Source organism: Podarcis filfolensis (assembly GCF_964270895.1).
Source record: "Podarcis filfolensis genome assembly, chromosome: 6".
In the NCBI taxonomy this organism is placed as follows: domain Eukaryota; kingdom Metazoa; phylum Chordata; class Lepidosauria; order Squamata; family Lacertidae; genus Podarcis; species Podarcis filfolensis.
This window is the reverse complement of record NC_139609.1, coordinates 713,969-737,541: the sequence shown is the minus strand read 5'-3', so window position 1 is coordinate 737,541 and position 23,573 is coordinate 713,969. Positions and strand designations below refer to the sequence as shown.

Here is a 23,573-nt window from a genome sequence, read left to right as displayed (position 1 = left end):
GTGGGGTGTTCAGACTGGGACAACAGAGCGGGTCTCCCGCTGGCTAACCCAAGGGTGGCCACTTCAGTAGGAGGCTCCACAGGATTTGCAGAGACTGCCCCACCGCGAGGTCTGAAGGTCGCCAATGAAACCATTTGATTTATATGTCCGGCCGGGTCTTCAGTCAAATCCGGATCATTTTTTGATGTAGGTGGAACGCTCCCCTGACCTGATGCTAGCGAAGGTACTGGGGGTGCTCGACGTACAGATACCGTTTGTATGTCGTGTCTGTGCCGCTCAGGAGAATATGAGGACTCCAATTCCGGCATTGATGGATTAGATGGTAAGGAATTGTTTTGGTGGAGGGGACTCTGAATTACACTCTTCAGCGGGGGACTCTTGGAGGGCGAGTCAAAATTTATCAGGAGTTGAGATGAAAGGCCAACTTGTGAGGCAAAACCTGGGTCTGCCAAGCGTCGATGGGCTTTGCCCACAGGTGGGGGAGGCATGGGTTTAGGAGCTGGACTGAGGTGTGGAAGTCTTCCTGCTTCCTTAGAACACGACTCCGAAAAGCTGGCATGGTTATCCTGAGAAGTGGGCAGGACTTTTCCGTTCTTCTGGACATATATGAGCTGATGATTAAGTACTTCTAATCTATCAATTATTTCTTGTTGTTCCCTCGGTGGAAGGTTGCCAAAAGTGGCTAAAAGCTCTCTTTCCTCCGGCGGGGTCAGAGAATTACATGCGCCAGTGGATTCCTTTAGAGCTCGTGGGGACGTAGGGTAAGTCCAGTTTCGGTGCGGATGGGTATCCTCCGGAAAAGGAGGCTCAATATCCCGAGATGCTCCCGACCTCTCCGACAGGGTCCGCTCCGTGCCGTAATCGGCAAGTAGAAGGGGATGGATCATGCTATCCATAAAAACTCTTGTTGGGATGATATCGTACCTAGCCAAGAGTGATTTCTGCCTGATGATAGCTGAAGGGATCCTTGGAGAGTAAAACGCAAGCATCACTCTCTGTTGCCTGAGGTGCTGGTTCAAGGGTAATACTGCAATGAGATCGCATTGTGTGATTTCTATGTTTAGGAGGTTGCTTAGTTGCTTTTTAACCCCACCCAAGGTGAGCCACCTTGCTGACCCTACCCCGATATTTAGGCAGATTTTCTTAGGTTGCAGGGACAATGCTTGATGTTTCAGTGCAGTATTTGGTTTATATTTAGGGATCTCACTTCCTTTTTTGGTTGAGTGTAAGGTCCTCTGGCACTTCATTTCCCCCGTATCTACAGTTGGTTTAGACATTGACCCGAGGTTGTCAATTTTCTGTTCAAGGCTAGATAACTGGGAGGATAGCACATCAATCTTCTTGAATATGCAATTAAGGGTTCTGACAACAAGATGGAGATGTTCATGTTGTTCTAGTCTAGCACAGTCCTCGGCTCCGGCGTCCTGCACCACCCCCAGTGGGGGGCTCCCTCTTCCTCCGAGCTTGCCGTCCGCAGTTTTAGTCTGGGGTAAAAATAATTCCTCTGGAGTTGACGTTGTTTCTGGAGACGTTAGAGGGTAGAAACGGTTCTGAGTTTTCACCCTATAGCAGTGATCAGTGGGGATACTCCATTTGCCAGACACGGGGGGGGGGTCGGTTTTTGATTGTTTAGTTCTTGGGGAGGGCGAAACCTCGTCACAATCCCTTCGGCGTTTGCTTTGGCCCATCGTTGTGAGTCTTTTAAAATAGCAGTGCTTAGAAGGTAATAAAAGTGGTAAAAATAGAAATACAGCCGGATGTGGGCCGGCGCAAAGCCAGTGAGACAGAGGTTGCTTCCAAGACTGCCGGAGAACACAGTTATCTGCTCATTAAAGCTAATTTACGATGCAGGCTTTACAGTTATCAGTTATCAGTAATGTGAGCTCCTGGCATGGGCTCCAACACCCTGGTACAATCTTCAGCAAGAGCTTGAAGGGCTGGGAGCCGCAGCACAAAGTTTAGGACGGATTCGAAATGAACTCCGGCAAATGCGTCTTACCTCGTCGCCTCCTTGCTTCTGCCTCACCACTTTCTTACAGTCTTGAGTGGTCGTGAGACTGTGGAGAGACCCGGCGAGCGAGTGACGGAGGGGCAGAGCAGCGTCAAGGTTGCTGCTGCTCTAGGCAAGTAATTAAAACCAATTGCTGAGCTCCTTTGCCGTGGGAGTCACAGGCTTTCAAGATTAATGGTGTCGTCTATTGTTCCTTATCTACAAGGCGCTGACTCATCCGGCACTTTCTCTGCTCACAGCTCTACAATCTTCTTCTCTCAAGCTCCGGCTAAAGGAAACAGTTGTAATTAAGAAAAATAAAATACTGGTCTAAAACGAGTTAAAACAAGATAAAAACAATTAAAACTCAGTTAAAATTTGTGGAGCTCTGGGGCTGACTGCCTAGCCTGCCGCCATCTTGAAAGCTCCCCTCACCCCCATATTATACACTCAAATAATCCACAACAAACACTCTGTGAGGTGAGTGAGGCTGAGAGACTTCAGAGAAGTGTGACTAGCCCAAGGTCACCCAGCAGCTGCAAGTGGGGGAGCAGAGACGCGAACCCTGTTCACCAGATTAGGAATCCACCGCTCTTAATCACTACACCACACTGGCTCCAGGGTCCAGCTTCAAAACTTTTAACAGTTGACCAAAGATCCAGCGAGTCTTAATCCTGCCTAGAAAACCCACCCTCCAGGATGTGGTGGTTCATTGTTGAGAAGGGTGCCATCTTCCAGAGCAGGCCTTCCCAACTCTTGTCTCAAATTAAAGTCCTGTGCAGCTACTTGATAGTGGGAATACAGGGCTGAGAGACAAACCTACTTAAGAGTCTCTGGCACGGATAGCTTCCAGCTGTTGATTGGTCTATCTGAAGCCATGCAGAAGCCCTTTCTGATAAAATATCCAAAGACCCGGTTGCACGCTCAGTTATAACCCTGCATTATTGCACCATGAAATCCTTCACAAGTATTCTTGGCCCAACCATACTCAGATGCTTACGCCCTGCAGGGATTTACTTTGTTTTAGCCACTAGATGGTGCCAGGAACCAGAGATTGGAATAGCAGCAACAATAAAAGCATTTCATCAAAACCTTACAATGAACATCCACAACAAAAATGCACAGTAGAACAAGCTGGCAATGATTTGCAGAGGTTCCTTCAAACTTTCTTACAACTTGATGACTTGATGTCAAAGAAAAAGAGCACTTTTCAAAATAGCTCTAAGAAGCCAAAATAGCTCTAAGAATACCTGAACTCCAACCAGTCATACCTGAGAACTAGAAAGGAACCAATGGAACACCAGTTTTTAAAAAGGAAACCATGGGCGTCCTAGAAATTAAAGGTTGGTTAGTTTGACACCTGTCCCCGGAAAACCAGTGGGAAGTCTTGTTAAGGATAAAATAATATAGAAGACTTACTGAAGCAGAGCCAGCATGGCTTCTTCTCACGAACCTATTGGAGCTTTTTGAGAGTGTCAACAAGCATATTGACAGAGGTGACATGGGTGACACAGTGTACTTGGTCTCTCAAGAAACATCCAACAAGGTACCTCACAAAAGCAAGCTTAGCCATCATAGAATGGGGTTCCCTAAGGATTGTTATTGAGACCTGTGCTTTTTAACTTGATCATAAATTATCAAGAGTTAGGGATGAGGTAGTCAAGTTTGCTGATGACTCTAAAATGTTCTGAGTCATTAAAACAAGTAGAGATTGTGAAGAGCTCCAAAAGGACCTCTCAAAACTGAGTGAATGGGTGGGGAAATGGCAAATGCAATTCATTATTTAAAAAGTGTAGAAGGATGATTTCGGCTCAAAAAAAAACCCCCAAACCCCAAACTCTTAATTTCACATTAATTATACATTCATAGGGTCTGAGCCAGTGCTGACTTACCAGGAATCCTAGGATAGCTTGTTGGAGGTGTCAACTCAGTGAGCGTCTGGCCGCTGTGAAAAGGGCAAATTCCATGCCAAGGATCATTAGGAAAGGATTGGACAATAAAACTGCTGATATTGGAATGCCGTTATATAAATCTATGGTTTGACCACATTTGGAATGCTGTGTACATTTCTGGTTGCTTCACCTCAATAAGGATATTGTAGAGTTGGAAAAGGTTCAGAAAAGGGGCACAAAAATGATCAAGGGGATGGCACAAAGGGAAGGCTGCAGTGTTTGAGATAATTTGGTTTATAGAAAAGGGACTAAGAGGGGACATGATTCATAAAACTAATCATGCCGTGGGAAAAGTTGATAGAGAAATCTCCCTCTCCCTCACACATCACATAACTCATGGTTGTCATGGCAGCCATGAAGTCCTGAGCCATCCCAGAGCCAGTCGCCGCCTCCTCCTCCTCACCACCGAGGTCAGCTCCATCAGCTCAGGCAGGGGGGCTGCTGGGCAGCGAGGTGGGCAGTAAACCAGCAGAATCCTTAATCTGTCCCAATTGCCCAATGCCAGGAACACTGGTGAAGCTGCATGCTCTGCTACCGGGGACAGAGAGCAGGTGGGGGCGTGGCGCACATCCCGAGGGCGTGGCACACCATCCCCAGAGGCGTGGCATGCGTCCTGGGGGTGTGGTGTCCAGCGCAGGGGTGCGCGCGGTGTGTGTCCTGGGGGGGCGCTCTGCGATGGCACCCTGCTGGAATAGTAGTGCTGGGGGCGGTCTGCTCCCTCCGCACTCCCTTTCCTCCGCCAGTGGCCAGGAATGCACACTCTAGATTCCCCCCAACTGGACAGAGAGAATCCCTATAAACCACAGTCAACTCCCCCTCTCCAATTCTCAAGTCTGTCCTGATATGGTAGGCGGGGGGGGGTTACTTTGTGTGCCATCCAGTAGAGCTGGGGTCAGCAACCTAAGGCCCATGGGCCGGAAGCGGCCCGTGGAGGTCATTTGACCGGCCCATGAGCCGCCCCTGAAACTGGCACAGCACAGCATGGGGACTCACTTCCACTGCACAGACGCGCACACACAATCCAGTTCATGGAGGGATTTCCGCGGGACTGATCTGGCCCAGGCAAAATAAACCTTGCTGACCCCTGCAGTAGAGCTTTCCTGGTTAGTACCATGCGTTTTACACTTTGGCCCCAAGAAGGTGACAGAACTGATGGTAGCTCACTGTGACTTGTTTGCAAGGCATTTTGAGGATAAAATTGTTTGCTTCTGCCAGCACCTTGACTCTGCTGCTTTAGCAGATGAATCTCAGGGGTTGTTGTGAGCATTGTCTAGCCCTGTAGTGTTGGAATAGTTTCAATTAGAATGGCCAAAGGACATGGGCAAGGTGCTTGGATCAATCAGGGTGGCCACTTGCACTCTGGACCCTTGTCCCTCTTGGCTGATAAGAACTAGCAGGAGGGGGACAGCTGGCCGGGCCAGGGAGGTGGTTAATGGCTCTTTGCAAGAGGGGCTGGTCCCTGTCTGCTTGAAAGAGGCCGTGGTAACACCAGTCCTCCAGAAACCCCCCTGCATTCCAAAAATCTAAGTAATTACCGGCCAGCTGCCAATCTCCTCATCCTGGGCGAGGTTTATGTATGGACTGGATCCGAGGCCTCTTGTAGGAAATTGATTTTCTAGATCCATTTCAATCAGGGTTTAGGCCCAACTTGGGCAAAGAAACGGCTTTGGTTCCTCAGTATGATGACCTCTGTTGAGAAAGAGACAGGAGAAACGTGTTTTTGCTAATTCTCCTTGATCTCTCAGCAGCATTTGATACCAATGACCAGAGGTTTTCAAGCTTTTTGAGTCCACAGCTCCCTTGATCAGAGGTCGGCAACCTTAATAGGAGGATGAGCCGGTTGACGCGCCATCTGTTGGAGGATGGGCCGGAGCGTGTGCGCATGCACGCTCTTCCGGGTAGGAGGAGTGCCCATGCATGTGCGCGCACACTATTTCCGGCGCTCCTCCGACCTTGAAGTGCGCCGGAAATAGCATGTGCACATGTGCACGAGTGCTTCTCTGTACCGCATGCTTGCGCACACGCTATTTCCAGCATACATCTGGGTCGGAGGAGCGCCCATGTGCATGCGCACAGGCGCCATCAACCCAGAAGTCAGTCCCCGCGTCGCACCTGTAAGAGAGGGCAGCAGGGGGGCGGCATGGGTCGCCATGGGCCAGTTAGACAAGCCTTGTGGGCTGCTACCGACCCATGGCCCTTAGGTTGCCGACCCCTGCCCTTGACCCATGGGGCTCAGGAGCTGTTATGTCACCCCTTGCCTGCAGAGCTGGCAGCCTCTCACCCTTTTTCAAAAACCCTCCCTTGGGGAGTATTCCCTCAGCCTCCTCTCCTCGGGAGTCCTCTGGGCAGCAGCTGCCACCACCCCTGGTCTCTGAGCTGCCCCCCTGCTCAAAAGAGAGGTGGCTCCTAACACTGCCCCACAGGGGCCTGGGACTTGCTGTCCATTCCCAACAGCAAGGACTGGCAGACTGGCTGGCTGGGCTCCCTCAACCACTTGCTTGCGTACTCCAAGGCTGCCTCAGCTCCTGGCAACCATCACCCCCTGGCCAGCCCCAGAGGCACCATTCACCTATGGAGCTTACAACCAGGGCTGCTGCCACAAACAGCTGTGCCAGCCTTTGGGAGGCAGAGACGCAAGAGAGCCTCAGGGGAGAGAGGTAAGGCAGTGGAAGTGCTGGACCGCTGTCTTGCCTTCAGCTTGTGCAGAATTTGGCGACCAGATTGTTCGCCAGGACAAGATGGTTTGAGCTTATTACACCGAACATGGCCTGACCGGATTAGCTGCCTGTTAGTTTCCAGGCCCAATTTGAAGTGCTCAGGACCGCAATACTTCCAGGACTGCCTCTGTCCATCTGAATCAGCCCAGACCCTGCCAGCATCATCCTCAAATGCCCTTCTTGGTGTGCCTCCTCCACGAGGTCTGGAGAGCCACAAGGACGAGCTCCCCATTGGTGGGATGCTGCTCTCCCCAGGGAGGCTCACCTGGCACCTTCCTTACTGTCTTTGGCACCAGGTGAAAACGCTCCCCTTTTCTGAAGCCTTGGCTCATGAAACAATTTACGGCCTTTTAAATTGTGTCTTTTGGCGCGGTGGGGTGGGGTGTGTTTTGTTTGTCATGTGTGTGTGTTGTTGCTTTTATACTGTAAACTGCCCTGTGATCTTCCCATGAAGGGCGGTATAGAAATTTAATAAACAATGGCGAAAGCAATAAAAACGATATTTTAACACCCCCCCCATCCAACAGCACCCGGTGCAAGGCTACAGGTGTTTCCCTGTGCGGCTTCCCTTCGGCTTCCGCCCGCGCCTCTTGGGGAGCCCCCAGCCACCGCCCGCCCGCCCCGCCAGCATCCTTCCCCGCGGCGGCCCTGCGCGCTTGGGCGCCGCTGCTCTGACCCGCTTCTCCTTCCCTTCACGTGACTCCTTCCCTCACACGTGTCCCCGGCGCGCCCTGCTCGGCGTCGGAGAGGGAGCCGCCGGCGAGTGGCGGGCCCGGCGAGCAGGTGGAGCCGCCGGGCGGGCGGGCGGGCGGGCTGCGATGCTCGGGGGGCGGCGGGCGGGGGGCGCCGGGGCCCCCGGGGGGCGGGCGGGCTAGCGGGGGCGGCGGGTCCGGGCCATGGGCTGCCTGCAGAGCGTGGCGTGCAAGGCGCGCGTGCGGCGGGAGCACATCGTGGTGTCGGACGTGTCGGCGTGCATCGAGCCGGGCGCCACGGCCCTGGAGGAGACCTCGCCCATCGTGCTGCGCTACCGGACGCCCTACTTCCGCGCCGCCGCGCGCGTCCTCATGCCGCCCATCCCGCGGCGCCACACCTGGGTGGTGGGCTGGATCCAGGCCTGCAACCACATGGAGTTCTACAACACCTACAGCGACCTGGGCATGTGAGTGGCGCCGGGAAGAGGGGGGGGCTCACCGGGTCGCCATAGGAACCCTGCGCCCTCCCACAAAGATGGCTACCCCCCCCCCCCGCTCATGGACCCCAAAGGGAGAGGCCGCCGCGGCGGAAGACACCGGGCAGGACAGCTGGGCCGGCCGAGGCTGCCCCGGGAGCAAGAGCACCCCCTCGGCCCGGGGGCGGGGTGGGACGGCGCCCTTGGGAGCAGCACCTTCCTTAGCTGCTGTCTTGGGCAAAGGCTGCTCCTCCTCGCCTAGAGTTTTCTGGGGCCAAGCAGCCCAAATCTCAGCAAACCCAGGGAGGAAATTGCTGAAATGTCTACAGTTGAAATACAAGCCCCGTGGCAGCTCTCAAGTAAAAGTGAAAATGGGAGAGGTTGGTGAGTTGCGGGTCTTCTGTCCTCTCGTGTAGCTTGGCCCTCAGCTGCTTCTCTGTGGGTGTCTCTTCCCCTCCCCTTTCGATGCTCCAACACCTACAGCAACATGGTCCTTTGTGAGCAGTGCTAATTGAGCCCACCTGGTCAGGTGAGTGCACCTGTCCTCATGTCACCAGGCACCCTTCTCCTCCTGCAAGAAAGCACCTTGGACAGTGCACTGCTGTGCCAACCACTGCAAAGCTACACGTCCCCCTTTAAGTGTAGCATCAGGAAAGTGAATGTTCTGTCCTGGCAGTGAATTACCTCCTGTTGCCAGAAGACTCAACAGCACTTTGGAGCTCCTTTTCATGTGGTTGTCTTGGGCCTCATGATGATTTGGAATAACTTGATACTCTTGAGCTCTTATCCTTCCTAATCAGCAATCATAATGATATTTGATTTTTACATTGTACTGTACTTTTATTTCAGAAATCCTTACAGCAGTTCTGTAAGAGAAGTCAATGGATTGTCCCCATATGAGGAGCTGAGGGATAGTAGCAACATATGTAGGACAGATTCTACAAAAGAAAGCCTTTGCCAGCTTGTTAATTGTCACCCTCTCCTCCCCCCCTTCTGATAGTAAAGACTGGCAGCCCTGGCAAGGTTCTTTGTGGATGCAGTTGCATTGTGGGAGTTCCCCAGTGACACTGCCACCAGATAAAAGGCATTGTGCTTGACATTTGTGGGGAACGTGGCCTCCATGCAAAAGGTAGAGTTGATCCTTAAATCGAATGAAGGCTATTTGTGATTTAAAGGTCAAGACCAGCATTTTGAAGTCTTCCCTGACATAGATTGCTGCTGATAGGCCCAAGGCTCATAACTTGAACTAATTGTTTTCTGTAGGACTTAATCTGTCTCTCACATCGTTGTGGAGGAATTTTGGCCCACTCTTCTGACTCGGCCATTGCAACCCCTTGATTCTGTTCTTTTTCAGCCATTCTGTTGTAGATTTGCTGGTGTACTTGGGATCATTGTCCTGTTGCATGACCCAATTTCATCCAAGCTTCAGCTGTTGGGCAGATGGCCTCACATCTGACTCTAGAATACTTTAGTATATAGTTCATGGTGAACTCAATGACTGCAAGGTCCTGTGGCTGCAAAACAAGCCCAAATCATCATCCCTCCACCACCGTGCTTGACAGTTGGCATGAGTTGTTTGTGCTGATATGCTGTGTTTGGTTTTCACCAAACATGGTGGTGTGCATTACGGCCAAACATCTCCACTTTGGTCTCATCTGTCCAAAGGACATTGTTCCAGAACAATGTTTGTTTTTCAGTTGCAGTAAGATCCTGCCACAGTAGATATATTAATATTGGAGGTGCTGAACGACTCTTTGTTATTTAAGTGAACAATGGAATGGGGTAGAAAATGAGGTATGCACATGTGTGAGAGAGAGAACCTGCATCTTAGAAGCTCTTGCGGGTGCTCCCTGTTGGGTTCTCATAGATCTACTGCATAGCCTTCTATGTTCCCCTAGTGTGAAGGTCAGATTTTAGAGCAGAAAACATCTGTGGCCCACCAGATGTTTCTGGAGCACAACTCCTATCATCGCTGGCAATTGGCCTAATGAGAGTTGGATGGCGACAGCATTGGGAGGGCCACAGGTTCCTTATCCCTATTTTAGAGAGTGATGTAGTATGTCAAAGAGCAGCACTACACTTTACCAGAAGAGTGATTAGCAGCAGTTCAATTAGAAGGGGACAGGTTAACGATGCTCTTGGTGTAGCACTAAAGTAATTGCTATCCCTGTTCTCTTTCTCTTGGGTTCCCTTTGTTCTCATACTGTGAAATGGGGTAGATAGATAAAAGTGGATCCAAACCTGAATCCATCCCTCCTACTGGAATCCCTGAGGTTGATGTATTAGCGTGCTTGAAAGTGTTGGGCACAGTCAGCTTCCTGCTGCTTCAGTGGCATCGTTGCAAAAGTTGCCAGTGAAGGGATGCTGTCTATGTGAGAAGGTTGTGTCACAATCAATACATACTAGCCAAAGCTATTTGCTTAGAAGGCTGTCTGCTGCTGAAGTGTTGTGCATCATTTTACTTCAGCTCTTTTGCCATTTAGAGTGGTAGTTTTTAATCTTTCCAGGCCTGGGAAATACATTTAGATCCAGCCTGAAGCATAGGACTCACTTTTAGTATTTTTCCTATACCTTTTATTGTATTTTTAGTCTTTCATTCCCCTTGCCCTCCTATTTCCCCCCTCTTCCCTCTTGCTCTTAAACATTCTTAGCAATTGTTAATACACCTCTTAACCCATGTTTTTATTTTGTTTTTGCTTTGCCCCTCTAGGTCAAGCTGGGAACTTCCAGACTTGAGAGAAGGGCGTGTAAAAGCCATCAGTGACTCTGATGGAGTGAGCTACCCCTGGTATGGGAACACCACAGAAACAGTGACCTTGATTGGCCCCACCAATAAGGTCTCCAGGTTCTCCGTCAGTATGAATGACAATTTCTACCCCAGCGTAACGTGGGCTGTTCCTGTGAGTGACAGCAACGTGCCACTACTAACCAGGATCAAACGGGACCAAAGCTTTACGACGTGGCTAGTAGCTATGAATATGACCACCAAGGAAAAGATTATTTTGCAGACTATAAAGTGGAGGATGCGAGTGGACATTGAAGTTGATCCCATGCAACTCTTGGGCAAGCGAGCCCGGCTAGTGGGGAGGACTCAGCAGGAGCAGCCCAAAATTTTGAGCAGAATGGAACCCATCCCACCAAATGCACTAGTGAAACCCAATGCCAATGATGCCCAGGTCCTTATGTGGAGACCCAAAAGAGGACCGCCTTTGGTAGTGATACCACCCAAATAAAAAATACACTTGATGGTATCAATGAGGGCTTTTGCCACCACTGGCATGGATAACTGAGCCAAAGAAGACCTCTGTGTTCACCTGCCTTTTGCGATACAAATGCAAAGAGGGCTTCTTCAAGACAGCGTGAGATCGCAATGGCCAGTGCTAGGCCACAGTAGAGTAGCTGGACGTATGGACTTCAGAAGATTTAGGTTGTTTCACACTTTGAGTGTGTTCTCATGTGGAAAGAGGCTGAAACACAGAGATCCAGAGTTTGATTTCCAGTGCCTGTGGCCAATGCTGCTTCCCAGCCAACTAGATGTAGTCCTGGAGGCTGTTCTTACCAGACATTCAGTGCAATGCCTGCTCTTTGGGTTAAGACAGGAAGGGATGGCATATTCCCACAACATGATACCTATGCATTTTTGATTGATAATCAATATTATCACCTGCTCATTAGAAGGAAGAAAATGTTTACAAAGGGGGGGACAAGAATGCCGTCTGTTAAGCTTCACATTTGTAGAAAGTGCAGCTTTATCCTGAGGAAACTGTCCATGGTGCTGAACTAAAACACATTTTGAACTACCAATAATATCACCCACTCTCCCTCTTTCTGGGGCTAATTGATTCGGCCTCATCGGGTTCAGACCTTTTGCATGTTTCTCGGTGTGTTTCAAGTAGTTGTAAGTGTAGGAGTTCTGCCATAGTTTTCTATGCTGTGGGTGAAATGCAAGGCAAATCAACTGGCTACACCTTAAAAACAAAACAAAATGAAAAACCACACACCATCCCCAGTTCTGCTTTTTATCCAAGCACAGTTAATCTGTATTTCAGAAGATTGTCTGTGCACAGTATGTTTCTCCAGCACAGTGGGAAAGGGTTATATCTGGCACCCAGAAAAGCCCAGGCACAATATTGCTCAGTGTTTGGGGGGCGGGGGGCGGGTTGGATTCTAACAATCTTGGTATGTTGTTTCTGCCATAGGAAGATTGAAATTGCCATTGAACAAGGAAAATGGGTAATGCTGGAAACACTACTTCTTTCCATATCCTCCCAATCAGTGACAGTTTTGCTCATGGTGGAGAAAAGACTGGGAGAAAGAACACCACCTGGAGCAAAAACGTTATCTTGTTAATGGACAGTCAGAGCTGGACAGAAACTCACAAGGTTAGATGCCACTGACTGACTGACTGACTGACTGACCTACTTATTTATTTATTTATTTCCCACTTTCCTCCAAGGAACGGAGGATGGCATACATGGCTCCCTCATTTTGTCTTCACAACAGCTCTGTGAAGTAGCTTAGGCTGAGAGAGTATGACTTGTCCAAGATCATGAAATTACCTTCATGCCTGAGTGGGGATTTGTATCTGGGTTGCCAAGTCCTTGTCCAACACTATTTGAAAATGCATGACATAGAGGGAAGGTTTTCTGAAAATTATTCCTTTCCCATATTTAATGTAGTTAAGGAAAGTATTATTAGATCATCCCATATTTGAGGAGGAATTTTTGATTTTATGTAGGATAAATGAAGATTGGAAGGTAATGGGAACTTCTCTTGAGCATACCACAGATTGGTAGCATCTTTGCTTATGATGGTGATGGTGTCCTAGCAGGAAAGGGAAGAGAACCTATGGAGTTTAGCTCCTGTGAAATCTCCAGAGATGTGCAGTCAGCTTACTTCTCTTTCTGCTCTGTTGCTGACTCTCAGCCAACACCCGTTCTGGAAAACTGGGAGGAGGAACACAGTGCGTCAGTGACTATAGCTCCAAGCTTTGGTTTTTGGTTCTCCAACTGTGGAAATGGAGCATTAAAAGGCTTTTGAGCAAAATTAGTGTAGAAAAGTGTGTAGAAGATCAAAACTACTGACATTAACTCCCAGAATAATGTGAACATACTACTTCAGATAGAAAATGTAGATGAGAGATAAACAGAAGTTGAAGATTTATGTTGTGAATTACTGTATAACAAACAATTGGTTGCAGAATCCATAATAGCACAGCACATGGGGCCTTTTTGTGGATTCCCACCATAATTCTGCAAGTGGTCAGCTACTGGCCTTAAGAATTTAAATTCTCAAGTGAACAGAGATTGGCACTCCTAAAGAGTGATACATTTTCCACTGAGTTCTTCATCTAGTCCCATCTCTTTTAGAGCTATGATTTCATTAGTCTCCAGGTTCCTCACTCAGCTCTTCAGCTGAAGTGCCCAGGCAGGTCTGATCAGAGCAGAATAGAGGGGTATTTGTCGTGATCTGGGCACTATATTTCTGTTGATGTAGCTTAGAATTGCCTTAGCTTTTTAAGCTGCCACTTCATCCTGCTGAATCATGTTTAGCTACTAAAACCCCTAGATCGTTTCTACATGTACTGCTGCCAAGCCAGGTATCACCTATCCTTTATTTGGGCACCTTAGTTAGCCTACCATAATGCAGAACTTCATATTCATTTTTGTTGAAATTCATTTTGCTTGTTTGGTTTTGTTAGTTTTGGCCCAGATCCTGCCAAGATCACCTTGATTCCTGCATCTAAGTATTAGCAAGAACTCTCAGTTTAGTGTCATTTGGAAATGTGATGAGCAAACATTGGACAGCACTGGGTTTAGGGAAACCCTGAGGGTTTCTAGGTTGATGACCCATTGAAGAGCACTCTTTGGGAACAGTACCTAGCTTTCCATCAAAATATGAGAGAGCTTGTTAAAAATCGTTAAGATACTTTGTGCACATCTGCACCCCTGATCTAGCAAGCCATTAGCTGCAGCCCAAAAGGAGATGAAATTAGCTTGACATGAACTCTTGCTGGCTCTTTGTAACCATTGTGCTTTTTTAAAGACAGACCAACTGTTAATAATCTGTTTAGAATTTTTCTAAGCATTGATGCCAAGTGAACTTGCCATCAATCACCCTTTGTGTCGCTATCTTCAGAAGGGGGGAATTTGCCCGCCATCAGTCACCTAGCATGCCACCTGTTCTCCAATAAGTCTCAAAAATTACAGGGACTCTGATACAGTCATACCTCGGGATGAATATGCTTCAGGTTAAGCATTTTCGGGTTGCGCTGCCACATGTGCAGATGCTCAAAATGACATCACGCCCATGCACAGAAGCGGCAAAACACGACCCGCGCAGTCGTGTGTTATGTTCACTTCAGGATGCGAATGGGGCTCCGGAATGGATCCCGTTCACATCCAGAGGTACCACTGCATTATCTCTGCAATGCAGCTCATGTGACCCTGGACCACATTTAGGGCAGCTAGGTGTTGCTGTTTGCATCTTGAGTAATAATTCCCTTAATTATTTCATCTATCTTTTTATTTTTTATTTTTGGCAGAATTTCACTTTTGGGAGAAGACAGAGGTGAAGTGGGAGTTGAGCAGTCCCATCTCCCTGCCTCCCACTAACATTTCCATTCAACTGATCTATGGTTTTCTTGTTCTTCCACTTGCTCCAGACTGGCTCCTTGTTGTTGTTTTTAACCTTACTCACAAGCTTAAGTTCATCCTGAGCTTTATCTCCGTGACACTTGCCCTACAACTTTGGCTATTCATGTGTCCTCATCCGTGATAGTCTGCCCATGTTTTCATCTCTGATAAAGAACATTGGGGGAATGTAACCAAAGTCTTCCTGCCCAGCCTGTGTGGGTTCTCAAGACCTGTGCCTTTGCTACAGGGAACCAGGCAGAGGGCCTTCTCGGTAGTGGCGCCCGCCCTGTGGAACGCCCTTCCAGCAGATGTCAAAGCGATAAACAACTACCTGACATTCAGAAGACATCTTAAGGCAGCCCTGTTCAGGGAAGTTTTTAACGTGTGATATTTTATTGTATTTTTGGTTTTTATGGAAGCCGCCCAGAGTGGCTGGGGAGGCCCAGCCAGATGGGCGGGGTATAAATAATAAATTATTATTATTATTATTATTATTATTATTATTGCTTGGCCCTGGCTGGGAGCAACTGCTATTTCCATTACCTCAGCAAACCAATGACTGTTTGAGGAGCCTAATGCTCTGAAAGACTAGGACAAACTCTTCCTGGAAATGTTCTGCACAAAGGATTATAATGGCCTCCCAAAAAGCTGAATGGAGAGTTTTATTATTTTCTGCTGTTCCTGAAAATTAAAATGGAACAGCTTATTGAAAGGTAGTGCAGTTTTAAATATATATTTTCTTATAAAATATCTCATTTAAAATTAATTATCCTAATTCTGGGGAAAAGAAAATAAACAAAGTTGCAGAAAAGGAAAGGAACAGTGAATTATAGTATGGAATACCCCCGCTCCAATCACACCCTAAATGTTGGTACTTGAATTTCTAACTTAAAGTAAGGGCAGCCATGATCAGGGGACTGGAGCAACTCTGCCATGAGGAAGGCTTACAACATTTGGGACTATTTACATGAAAGAAAGACATAAGGAAGGACATGATAGAGGGGTCAAAAATTATGTATGGTGTAGAGAAAGTGATGAGAAGTTGTTCTGTTTTGAACCATGGCCTCAGCAGTACAGAGGTTCCACAAAGGCTTCTGAGGTAGAAGAGGGCAACAGCATATCTTCAGGCGGGGGACATCCTGGCCCAACTAGGTCCTCTTGCAGAAATTCCTCTCCCACTTCAGCTCTGTGGCCTCATCCCCTGAAGGAGGGATCTGACCCCAGGGGGATGGCAAGTCTTTCTTCCTCTCTCACAACACTCCAATCCAAGACCCATCCAATTAAGCAGAAGAATGGGAGACTGGCACTTTTTCACCCAGCACAGAGTAAATTGCCGTGTTCGGTGGGCTTCGCACAGACATTGGACTGAAGACCAGTTGCTGGGCAGCATCAGTGGGAGGGGGCTGTTGCCCTCATGTCTGCTCCCTGGCTTCCCATAGACCTGTGGCTGGGGGAACAACCTGCAGGGCTAGATTGGCCTTTGGTCTGATCCCGCAGATGAGCCTTTTTGGTGTATTGAAGAAACTCATTAGGAGAGAGGTGTGCATGCACCCCAGTTCCCTTTTCTGGCTATCATGTGCCTAATGCTTGTTCTTTTACATGGTCCTGGCCCCCTGGTCAGAATGCTGCTTCTCAGCAGTTGTTTCTTTTTGAAGATGGACAACAATATTGTTTGTCCCTGGCAGCGTTAAAAGGCCAGTGTGAGAAACCAAAAACTGCCCCCATTGAAGATTTGCAGACAGCCAGTCCCCAGGCCAGAAATGCAAGCTAGCAAACATGCATTGGTGCAGTAGAATAGAGATCTGATTGACAACTAATACTGATGTCCTGTTACTTGGCTTTGGGATATAAAAGATGGAACCCATATCTGTGCAGTATAGTAAGTGGTGTTGTGTACATTAGACATGGCTATTCCAACAATCCCACTTGCCATGATAAGTGTTGTGCTACCTTTGGGCAGGAGGAATGGCCCGCCTCCAGGGTTTGAACCTGCAGGTGTAGGCAGAGATCTGCCTGCTAGTTGCTTGGCCGGTCCCCACCACCTCCAAAGCTGTGAGGAAGGTTGGAGGTTGTTTGCCAGCTACATGGCAAATATACCCTGGAGAGCCGTGTCGGGGTGGAATTTGGTCTTTCAGATTTTAGTGGCACCTTGAGCAAGGGTTGACACCAACTTGCCCAGAGAGGGGGGGCGGGTTGGGGCCTTCAAGTTTGGCTTAGCCAGCAAAACTGATAATTGGTATCCGTTCTCCTTGCAACTTGACTTTACTTCAAGCTACTTCACTGTTTGAGATACTGTAACTAAAAAGTGTTTGTGTGTGTATTTTAAGTGTGTTGCTCAAGTGAAGATCAATCAGGGGTGGTGATTTAAGAGGTCCCTCTTAGGCATATTGCAGGACCTCACTGCTTCTTGGGTGAGCGAGAGCATGGAACTCAATAGATACAACTTAAGGTGCAGGGAATGTTCAGGGAGAATGAGCCCAAGATGTTCAAAGCAGGGACTAATATTGTAAGCACTTTAGTCTTTGTTTGAGTGTAATGCCCAGCTGTGAAGGAATGCAGGTGTGTAGCCCACTAGCTAATTTCAGGCCCAAGGCAAAACTGGCCCCCACTCCAGGCTGCTTTTTGTCAATAACAAAAATATTTTTTTTGAAACATTTGGCACAACTGGTTCAGATACTGGATTAGTGGGTCATCAGAAGGGTCTCTGACAGTGCCTGGGTCAGCTGTTCTGACATACAATAGGTAGAGGATCCCAGGAAATGGGTATATTTAGAATGGGGTGGAGTCCTAGGAAAGCAAGAAAAATGCAGAGAAGGTACCAGGCCAGTTCTCAGATTACACTGGGGGCAAGAGAAGGCCTGACCCCTTACCCTTTCATTGGCCCCCTTAGCTCCTGTTTCTAAAGGCTGCAGAAAGCATGATTGGGCTAAAATTGGGGTGACTCAGGGTGGCTTGTGGGTTTCATTAAGCCCCCCCTACTTTTTCTCATATAAAAAAAGACTAGCATCTTTAGAGGGAATGGAAAGCCAAAAGACTATGGCCAACAGTCAAAGAGGTGAGGATGACTGATACTACATATTGATTGAAAACAGCCAACCAGATCTTTATGGGGCTGACATCTGCCAATGTAAATATGCAAGCCTTTCTGTTAAACAGCACCCCTTCCAAATTCTCACCTGTGCATAGGACAATGCTATTTCTAAAAACTAATACTCCCCTCATTTCATAACTGTTGAGCATTCTCTTTTGATTAAATTATTTTGCATTAAGGATGTACAAAATGGGCGCATTTTGCATTCTCAATAGTTCCTAGCCCTTAATAGGTTTTGGAAGCACTGCTGTTGTTGTTTTAAGAAAGTGTTTTTGGTGTCTGCAATGAGGCTGGAAGAGAGCAAGGAGCTTAGCACTATAAAGTTGTCAATTTTTTCCTTAATGTTGAGGTTGTATTGGTTAGGAATTTATGTAGACATAAAAATATAAGCATTAACTTGGATATAATGGCCTCATTTGCATGCATTTTTAAACAATAGCTAAATAAATGACAGTTTAAAGGTGAACACTCCGTGTGCTGGTGCACACTGTTAGAGTTGTGGCCCCTTCACTCCTCCCCAACTGCTGCAACCTCAGCGGCGATTTAGACCAGGCTTCCTCAACCTTGGCCCTTCAATTCCCATCATCCCTGACCACTGGTCCTGCTAGCCAGGATCATGGGAGTTGTAGGCCAAAAACATCTGGAGGGCCGAGATTGAGGAAGCCTGACTTTTAGACCAATGAATTCATGGCTTTTCAGTTATATGATTCAGCCGCTATCCACTATCCACCTTAGAAGACAAAAACTATGGCTGAGAATGAGCTTCCTTTCTACTCTGCTAAGTTTTGTGCACATTATCCAGCAACAGCCATTGGCACAATAAAACATCCTGCCTGCACTGCTTCAACTTTCTTCCTAGGGGCTGGCAGCCTTGGCAGTCTTTGCTTTCCCCAGTTCTTCGGGCTATCTTAGAACATTTTACTGGATCCCACTTGCAACTTGCTATAAATTGGATTCAGTGGGTTAAGTTGCAGGGAACTGTGTGGCAAATTGCACCTTGGGTCAGTTAAGTGGACTTTCTGGACCCTACCAACCTGTAATCGTTGCCTCTACCAAATGTATGCAATCTTACCAGTTGGCCATGTCTGTTTTGAAATGGTTCCCCCATCTTCTTGAAGCAGCCTCCCCCAATGTGCTCCTGCTGTTTTAGACCAAACTCCATCATCTCCAGCAACATGCTTATAGTCCAAACTGCAGGCTGAGAGCACCAGGGTGCAGAAGGCTGTTTCGAAAGGATCCAACATCTCTCAGGGATAAAAATAGAGCCTGTTTGTAGAATGGGGACTCACAAACTTTCTCCAGCTCTGAAACTGGACATTAACCTTCTTCAGTGCCCAGCTGCCTTTTGTGCAAATGCATGTCACACCTGTGCCTTTGCACAATGAGCTCCAGCCTCCAGGGTGGATGCATAGGAGCCGCATCCCCAAGACATCTGTTGCAGCAGGCTGGGCGGTCTGCCTTCACCACTAGAGCCAGTAAACCCTTATGGACTTTTCAGAGCCATCTTCTGGGGCCTCAAGAGTAGAGCAGCCTCCCCCTTGGCTCTCACAGATCTCAGAGCTGTGTGGCGGCAACTCTGCTAAAAACGCCTTGCCCTTTTTGCGAGAAAGCTGTTCCTGCACTGGACCCTGGGCTTATCCCACACTTGTCCTCTGCTTAGCAAGCACAGGTCTGAGTAGTTTTGCCTCTGCCCTGCTGCATCCCCCAGGAAGCCTGCTCTTTTAGCACTACATCTGCAGAAAACCCAACGGCTGTTTGTTCCAATTCAGTGCTAACCCACAGGTTTTCCCAGGGGTGGGGGGAGCGGCAGGGTAAATGGAAGTGTGGATGAGCCCAGAGAAAGCGGCCCTCCACAACTCCACTCTGCGTAGCTCCATGCCAAATTCTGTGCTTATCTTAATGTTGTGCATCAGGGAAGCAAGCACACTTTGTGTTCTGGACTTGAACATGAACTGCTTTAAACTGAAGGGTACTTACTCAGCTTATTTATTTGATCTATTTATTTTAAGTTATTTTTTTTCAATTAAGAGACGCACGCACCCTCCTCAGGTGAGCTCCTGAGTATGAAAGGTGTACAGAAAACGGAGGGTGGGGTCGGTTGTACTGAAACAGAGAGCTATACATAGGGAGGGATGATTTTCTCACATGTGCAATTTGTTGTCTTAAGCTTCAACCTTGTCGTTGTCCTTTATCAACAGGATTGGTTATTATTATACAACTTCCATTAAATCAGTTGAGGGGGTTGGAGAAAGAGGGTTGAATCTATTCCTTTCGATGTGATTCTCCTTTCATACCTTTGTCTGCTCTTTTTGGATCGCCCTCACCAGTAGCAGACTTTGGGCTCTCAAATTTCAGTGCTGCCCAGCATGTCACTAAAATTTGGCAGCCCCACCTCTTGGGGCTCTGTTCTACAGCGTCATGGTGGTGCCCTGTGCAGTGTGGTGTCCAGTGCAGCCAAACTGGTCATAATACTCTAAAACTGCCTCTGCCCTTGCACCCTCAGTTTTCTTCCTTCTCCCTTTGTGGTGTGTGTGTGTGTGTTTTTTACTCCTGCAGTATTAGATGTTGCCAGTTTCCAGAGATATTTATAGGAGCAGGAGCATGTGGAAGTCCCTTTGGAAAGAAAAATCAGGTATTCTGCCATTTTGAAAAGACTGGAAGCAGGGAAGGAAGAGGCAAGCGGGCTTTGCAGAGTGCCTTAAAACACTGACTTTAATCTGAAATGGGAAGGGGATTGCTCTTTATCTCTGAATTTTATAGAGGGTCAGGCAATGTTGCATTCCACTTTTCTGGGGTTTTAAACAAATTGTCAAATACATCATGTATTGCAAACAGAAGGCTGTTTCCTTTATTTAGGGGAGATGGGGCAGGTTTAAAGCTCTGGCTTCCAAATGTCAGTAACATTTGGGAGAGGATTCCGTGGACGTTCATCAACCAGGAAAATGACTAAACTAGAGGCTCCGATGATCTGTCTCACATCTGCAGAACCTTTGATTTTCTCATTTCTTGGTTATGGTTCAAAGATGTTAACATGATGCCTAACCCAACACATGTGTGTGTTTTTCATCGTAGATACCTTGAAAAACATTTTAAGCATTTGTAAGATGGAACTCTTCAGTAGGGCTTCTCTGGCAAATTTCAAATAATGAGGCAGTTGATGGAGAAATTATCCCCTTAAGTTCAGGAGACCAGGGAGTGGGGGGAAGGCAGCACTGCCATTTGGGGCTGGGAGACCAACTCCAGAGGAGGAAGGGCCCCCTCAAAGTTCCAGGCTAATGTCCTGCTAAAAATGACCAACTCAGCCTGATAAACTTTAAACAACTGAATAGGCCTGTTGGCAAAAGGGTCTTAAAGAGACATCTGAAAACCAGCTGCAAGGGTGCTTGCCAAATCTCTGCTGGAAGGGCATTTCACGGTATGACACTGGGAACGCTAAATACCTGACTTCTGGCTGAACCCATTTGGGCTTCTGAAGCATAAAAGGTAAAGCTCTGATGGCGTTTCCTGCTTGGCAGGGGGTTGGACTCAATGGCTCTTGTGGTCTCTTCCAACTCTATGATTCTATGAAAGCTAAAGGGACCCCTGACCATTAGGTCCAGTCGTGGCCAACTCTGGGGTTGCGGCGCTCATCTTGCTTTATTGGCCGAGGGAGCTGGCGTACAGCTTCCAGGTCATGTGGCCAGCATGATTAAGCTGCTTCTGGCGAACCAGAGCAGCGCACAGAAACTCTGTTTACCTTCCGGCCGGAGCGGTACCTATTTATCTACTTGCACCTTGATGTGCTTTCAAACTGCTAGGATGGCAGGAGCAGGGACCAAGCAACGGGAGCTCACCCCGTTGTGGGGATTCGAACCACTGACCTTCTGATCAGCAAGTCCTAGGCTCTGTGGTTTAACCCACAGCGCCACCCGTGTCCCTTCCTTCTGAAACATAGGCGGCCACTATTAGCTCTTCTCCGAATGATCTCAGTGATTGAGCTGGGGTAGAAAGGCTGAGGCAGTCCTTAGGGTATCATGGACCCAAGGAGGTAAAGAATTTTGTGGACTGAATCTGGCCCGGCAGCATATGGGCAGCAAGTGCAGCAGTTTTCATGCCCTCCAAATGTTCCTATTTTCCAGGGAAGGTCCTGGAATTATGAAAGCCACCCCAGTTTCTGATCTGATCTCAGAATGTCCCTCTTTCCCCCACTGGTGCCGCCACCACCAAGCCTAGGGAGGAGCCAGTGCTTGTGGTGCAGCGGTGGCGGCATTGGGAGCATCCCACTGCCTCTCCTGGGCTGCTGCCGCCAGCCTCCTCTCTTGGGCAGCTTGTAGCAGCTGTGGAGGAGGAGAGGCTGCTGCCAAAGACCAGCCCTGTGTGACGTTCCGACTCTGAAGGACAGGTATAAAGGGGGAGCAGAGTGGAGCGCAAGGAGTCCTGCTTTTTTTTTATTTAAAAAAAGCTTTGCGTGTCCGCGTCTAATCTTGTCCCCTTTCTAAAATTTATTGGTGTATTTTTCTTTTTGCAAATCACTTTTCAGCAATCCAGTTTGGAGGTCACCAGTGCATGAACTAGAGTGGCTAGACTACCCTTATCCAGATGTAGCTGATGGACCACCTGAAACACTTGAGCCTCCAATGACAAGCAAGGCACCTGCCCCTTCAGAGGGAGTGCAACCCCATTCAGAATAGGAAATGGGTTTGTCAGCTGTACCTGGGAGCCGCCTACCCAGTCACACTCCATTTGTTGGCCCTCTTCCAGTCTGCCACTACATTCTGGCCCTGGGTCCAGGGCTTGCTCAGCCACGCCCTATGCAAATGTTAAGGAGAAACAGGTGTGCGCCATCAGAATACTGACCACCCTGCGCTCCAAAACAGTTACCAATATCAGGCTCATGTTGACGTTAAATAGGATTTGGGGACAAAATAGTGCCCTGTGGGATCCCATAGCAGAAGTGCCCCCTTGCCCTACTCGGTATGTACTCAACTGCACAGGGAGGAAGGGCAGCATTGAAATACAGCACCTCCCAATGCACAGTCAAGGATACTGTGGTCTCAAGATTGGAAAGAAAAACTGAATATCAAACTGAAAATCTTTTAGGCACGACAAAACTCAGTTGTTTTGCTATAACAGACAACCATAGGAAATTATGGTATTTATTAACAGAGAAATCCAATCTATCACACAACCAAATTCATCTATTAGGAAATGATGGTGCAACTGGCGCAGGGCAAACTTCAGAAATCCTCTCCTCCCATTACCATGACAGGCATCCTTTGGGTCTCCCTCCCGCTCGGCCCCAACTAATCTGCTGTTGCAGGCGGGGGGGGGGGGGGGAGCAAGCCAGATGGTTGGCTTGGGCTGTCACTCAAGTTAATCCATTCAATGCTAGAGAAAGACAGCTTCAGCCCAGCTAAAAATGTCTGGTATCATGGACAGAAACTGGCCTTGCCTTTCTGCTGAGCAAGTGTTTCATGCCATCTCAACCGGTTAAGGGTGGTGTGCCAAAGAACAAAATCAAAGTGGTTCTGGGTTAACATGCGAGCGGGGAGCTCGGAGACAGGAGGTCCAAAGTGGGGGAAGCTCAGGATCTCACTGGCCCCTTTCTCCACAGCATGCATCATTTTGTGAAAGCCCTTTCATCTCTCCCCCAAACTTCCTTCTAAACTAAACAGCTCCAGATGCTGTAAGGTCTCCCCACAGGTGACTTGCTCCAGCCTCTTCATGATTTGGGTTGCCTTTTTCTGCACCTTTCGCAACTTTATTTTTAGGTGCAGCAACAGCCCATTCTCCTTTTGTCACATGTTCCCAGCCCTCATTCATTGTTCAGAAAGAGAGACCATTCTAAATTTTGCAAGGCATGTTACAATAATGCATGTAGAATGGCATAGTTTATGTGTGCAAACAGAACTCATGCATACAGATGAGTTCAATGTGTATGCTACAGGAGATCTTTTTAAATACAGAATTCTAGAGCACCTGATGTTACGCCTAGGAAAGAGTAGTCAGCGTGACCAAAATTATAAACAAAAACCACAATA

General features: G+C 48.0%; 1 protein-coding gene across 2 annotated transcripts; it reads left to right on the top strand.

The window, feature by feature from the left end:
- Window positions 1–7,549: 7,549 nt before the first annotated feature.
- On the top strand, window positions 7,550–14,699 carry FAM78B (family with sequence similarity 78 member B). 2 transcript variants are annotated; one of them, XM_083621480.1, is made up of 2 exons: window positions 7,550–7,818; window positions 10,538–14,699. In XM_083621480.1, the coding sequence occupies exons 1-2, from the start codon at window positions 7,556–7,558 to the stop codon at window positions 11,058–11,060; spliced, it is 786 nt and encodes a 261-aa protein (XP_083477606.1). In that variant the 5' UTR covers window positions 7,550–7,555; the 3' UTR covers window positions 11,061–14,699. The 2 variants fall into 2 exon arrangements, with proteins under 2 accessions (XP_083477606.1, XP_083477607.1); XM_083621481.1 differs by lacking the exon at window positions 7,550–7,818 and adding an exon at window positions 8,856–8,956.
- Window positions 14,700–23,573: the final 8,874 nt, after the last annotated feature.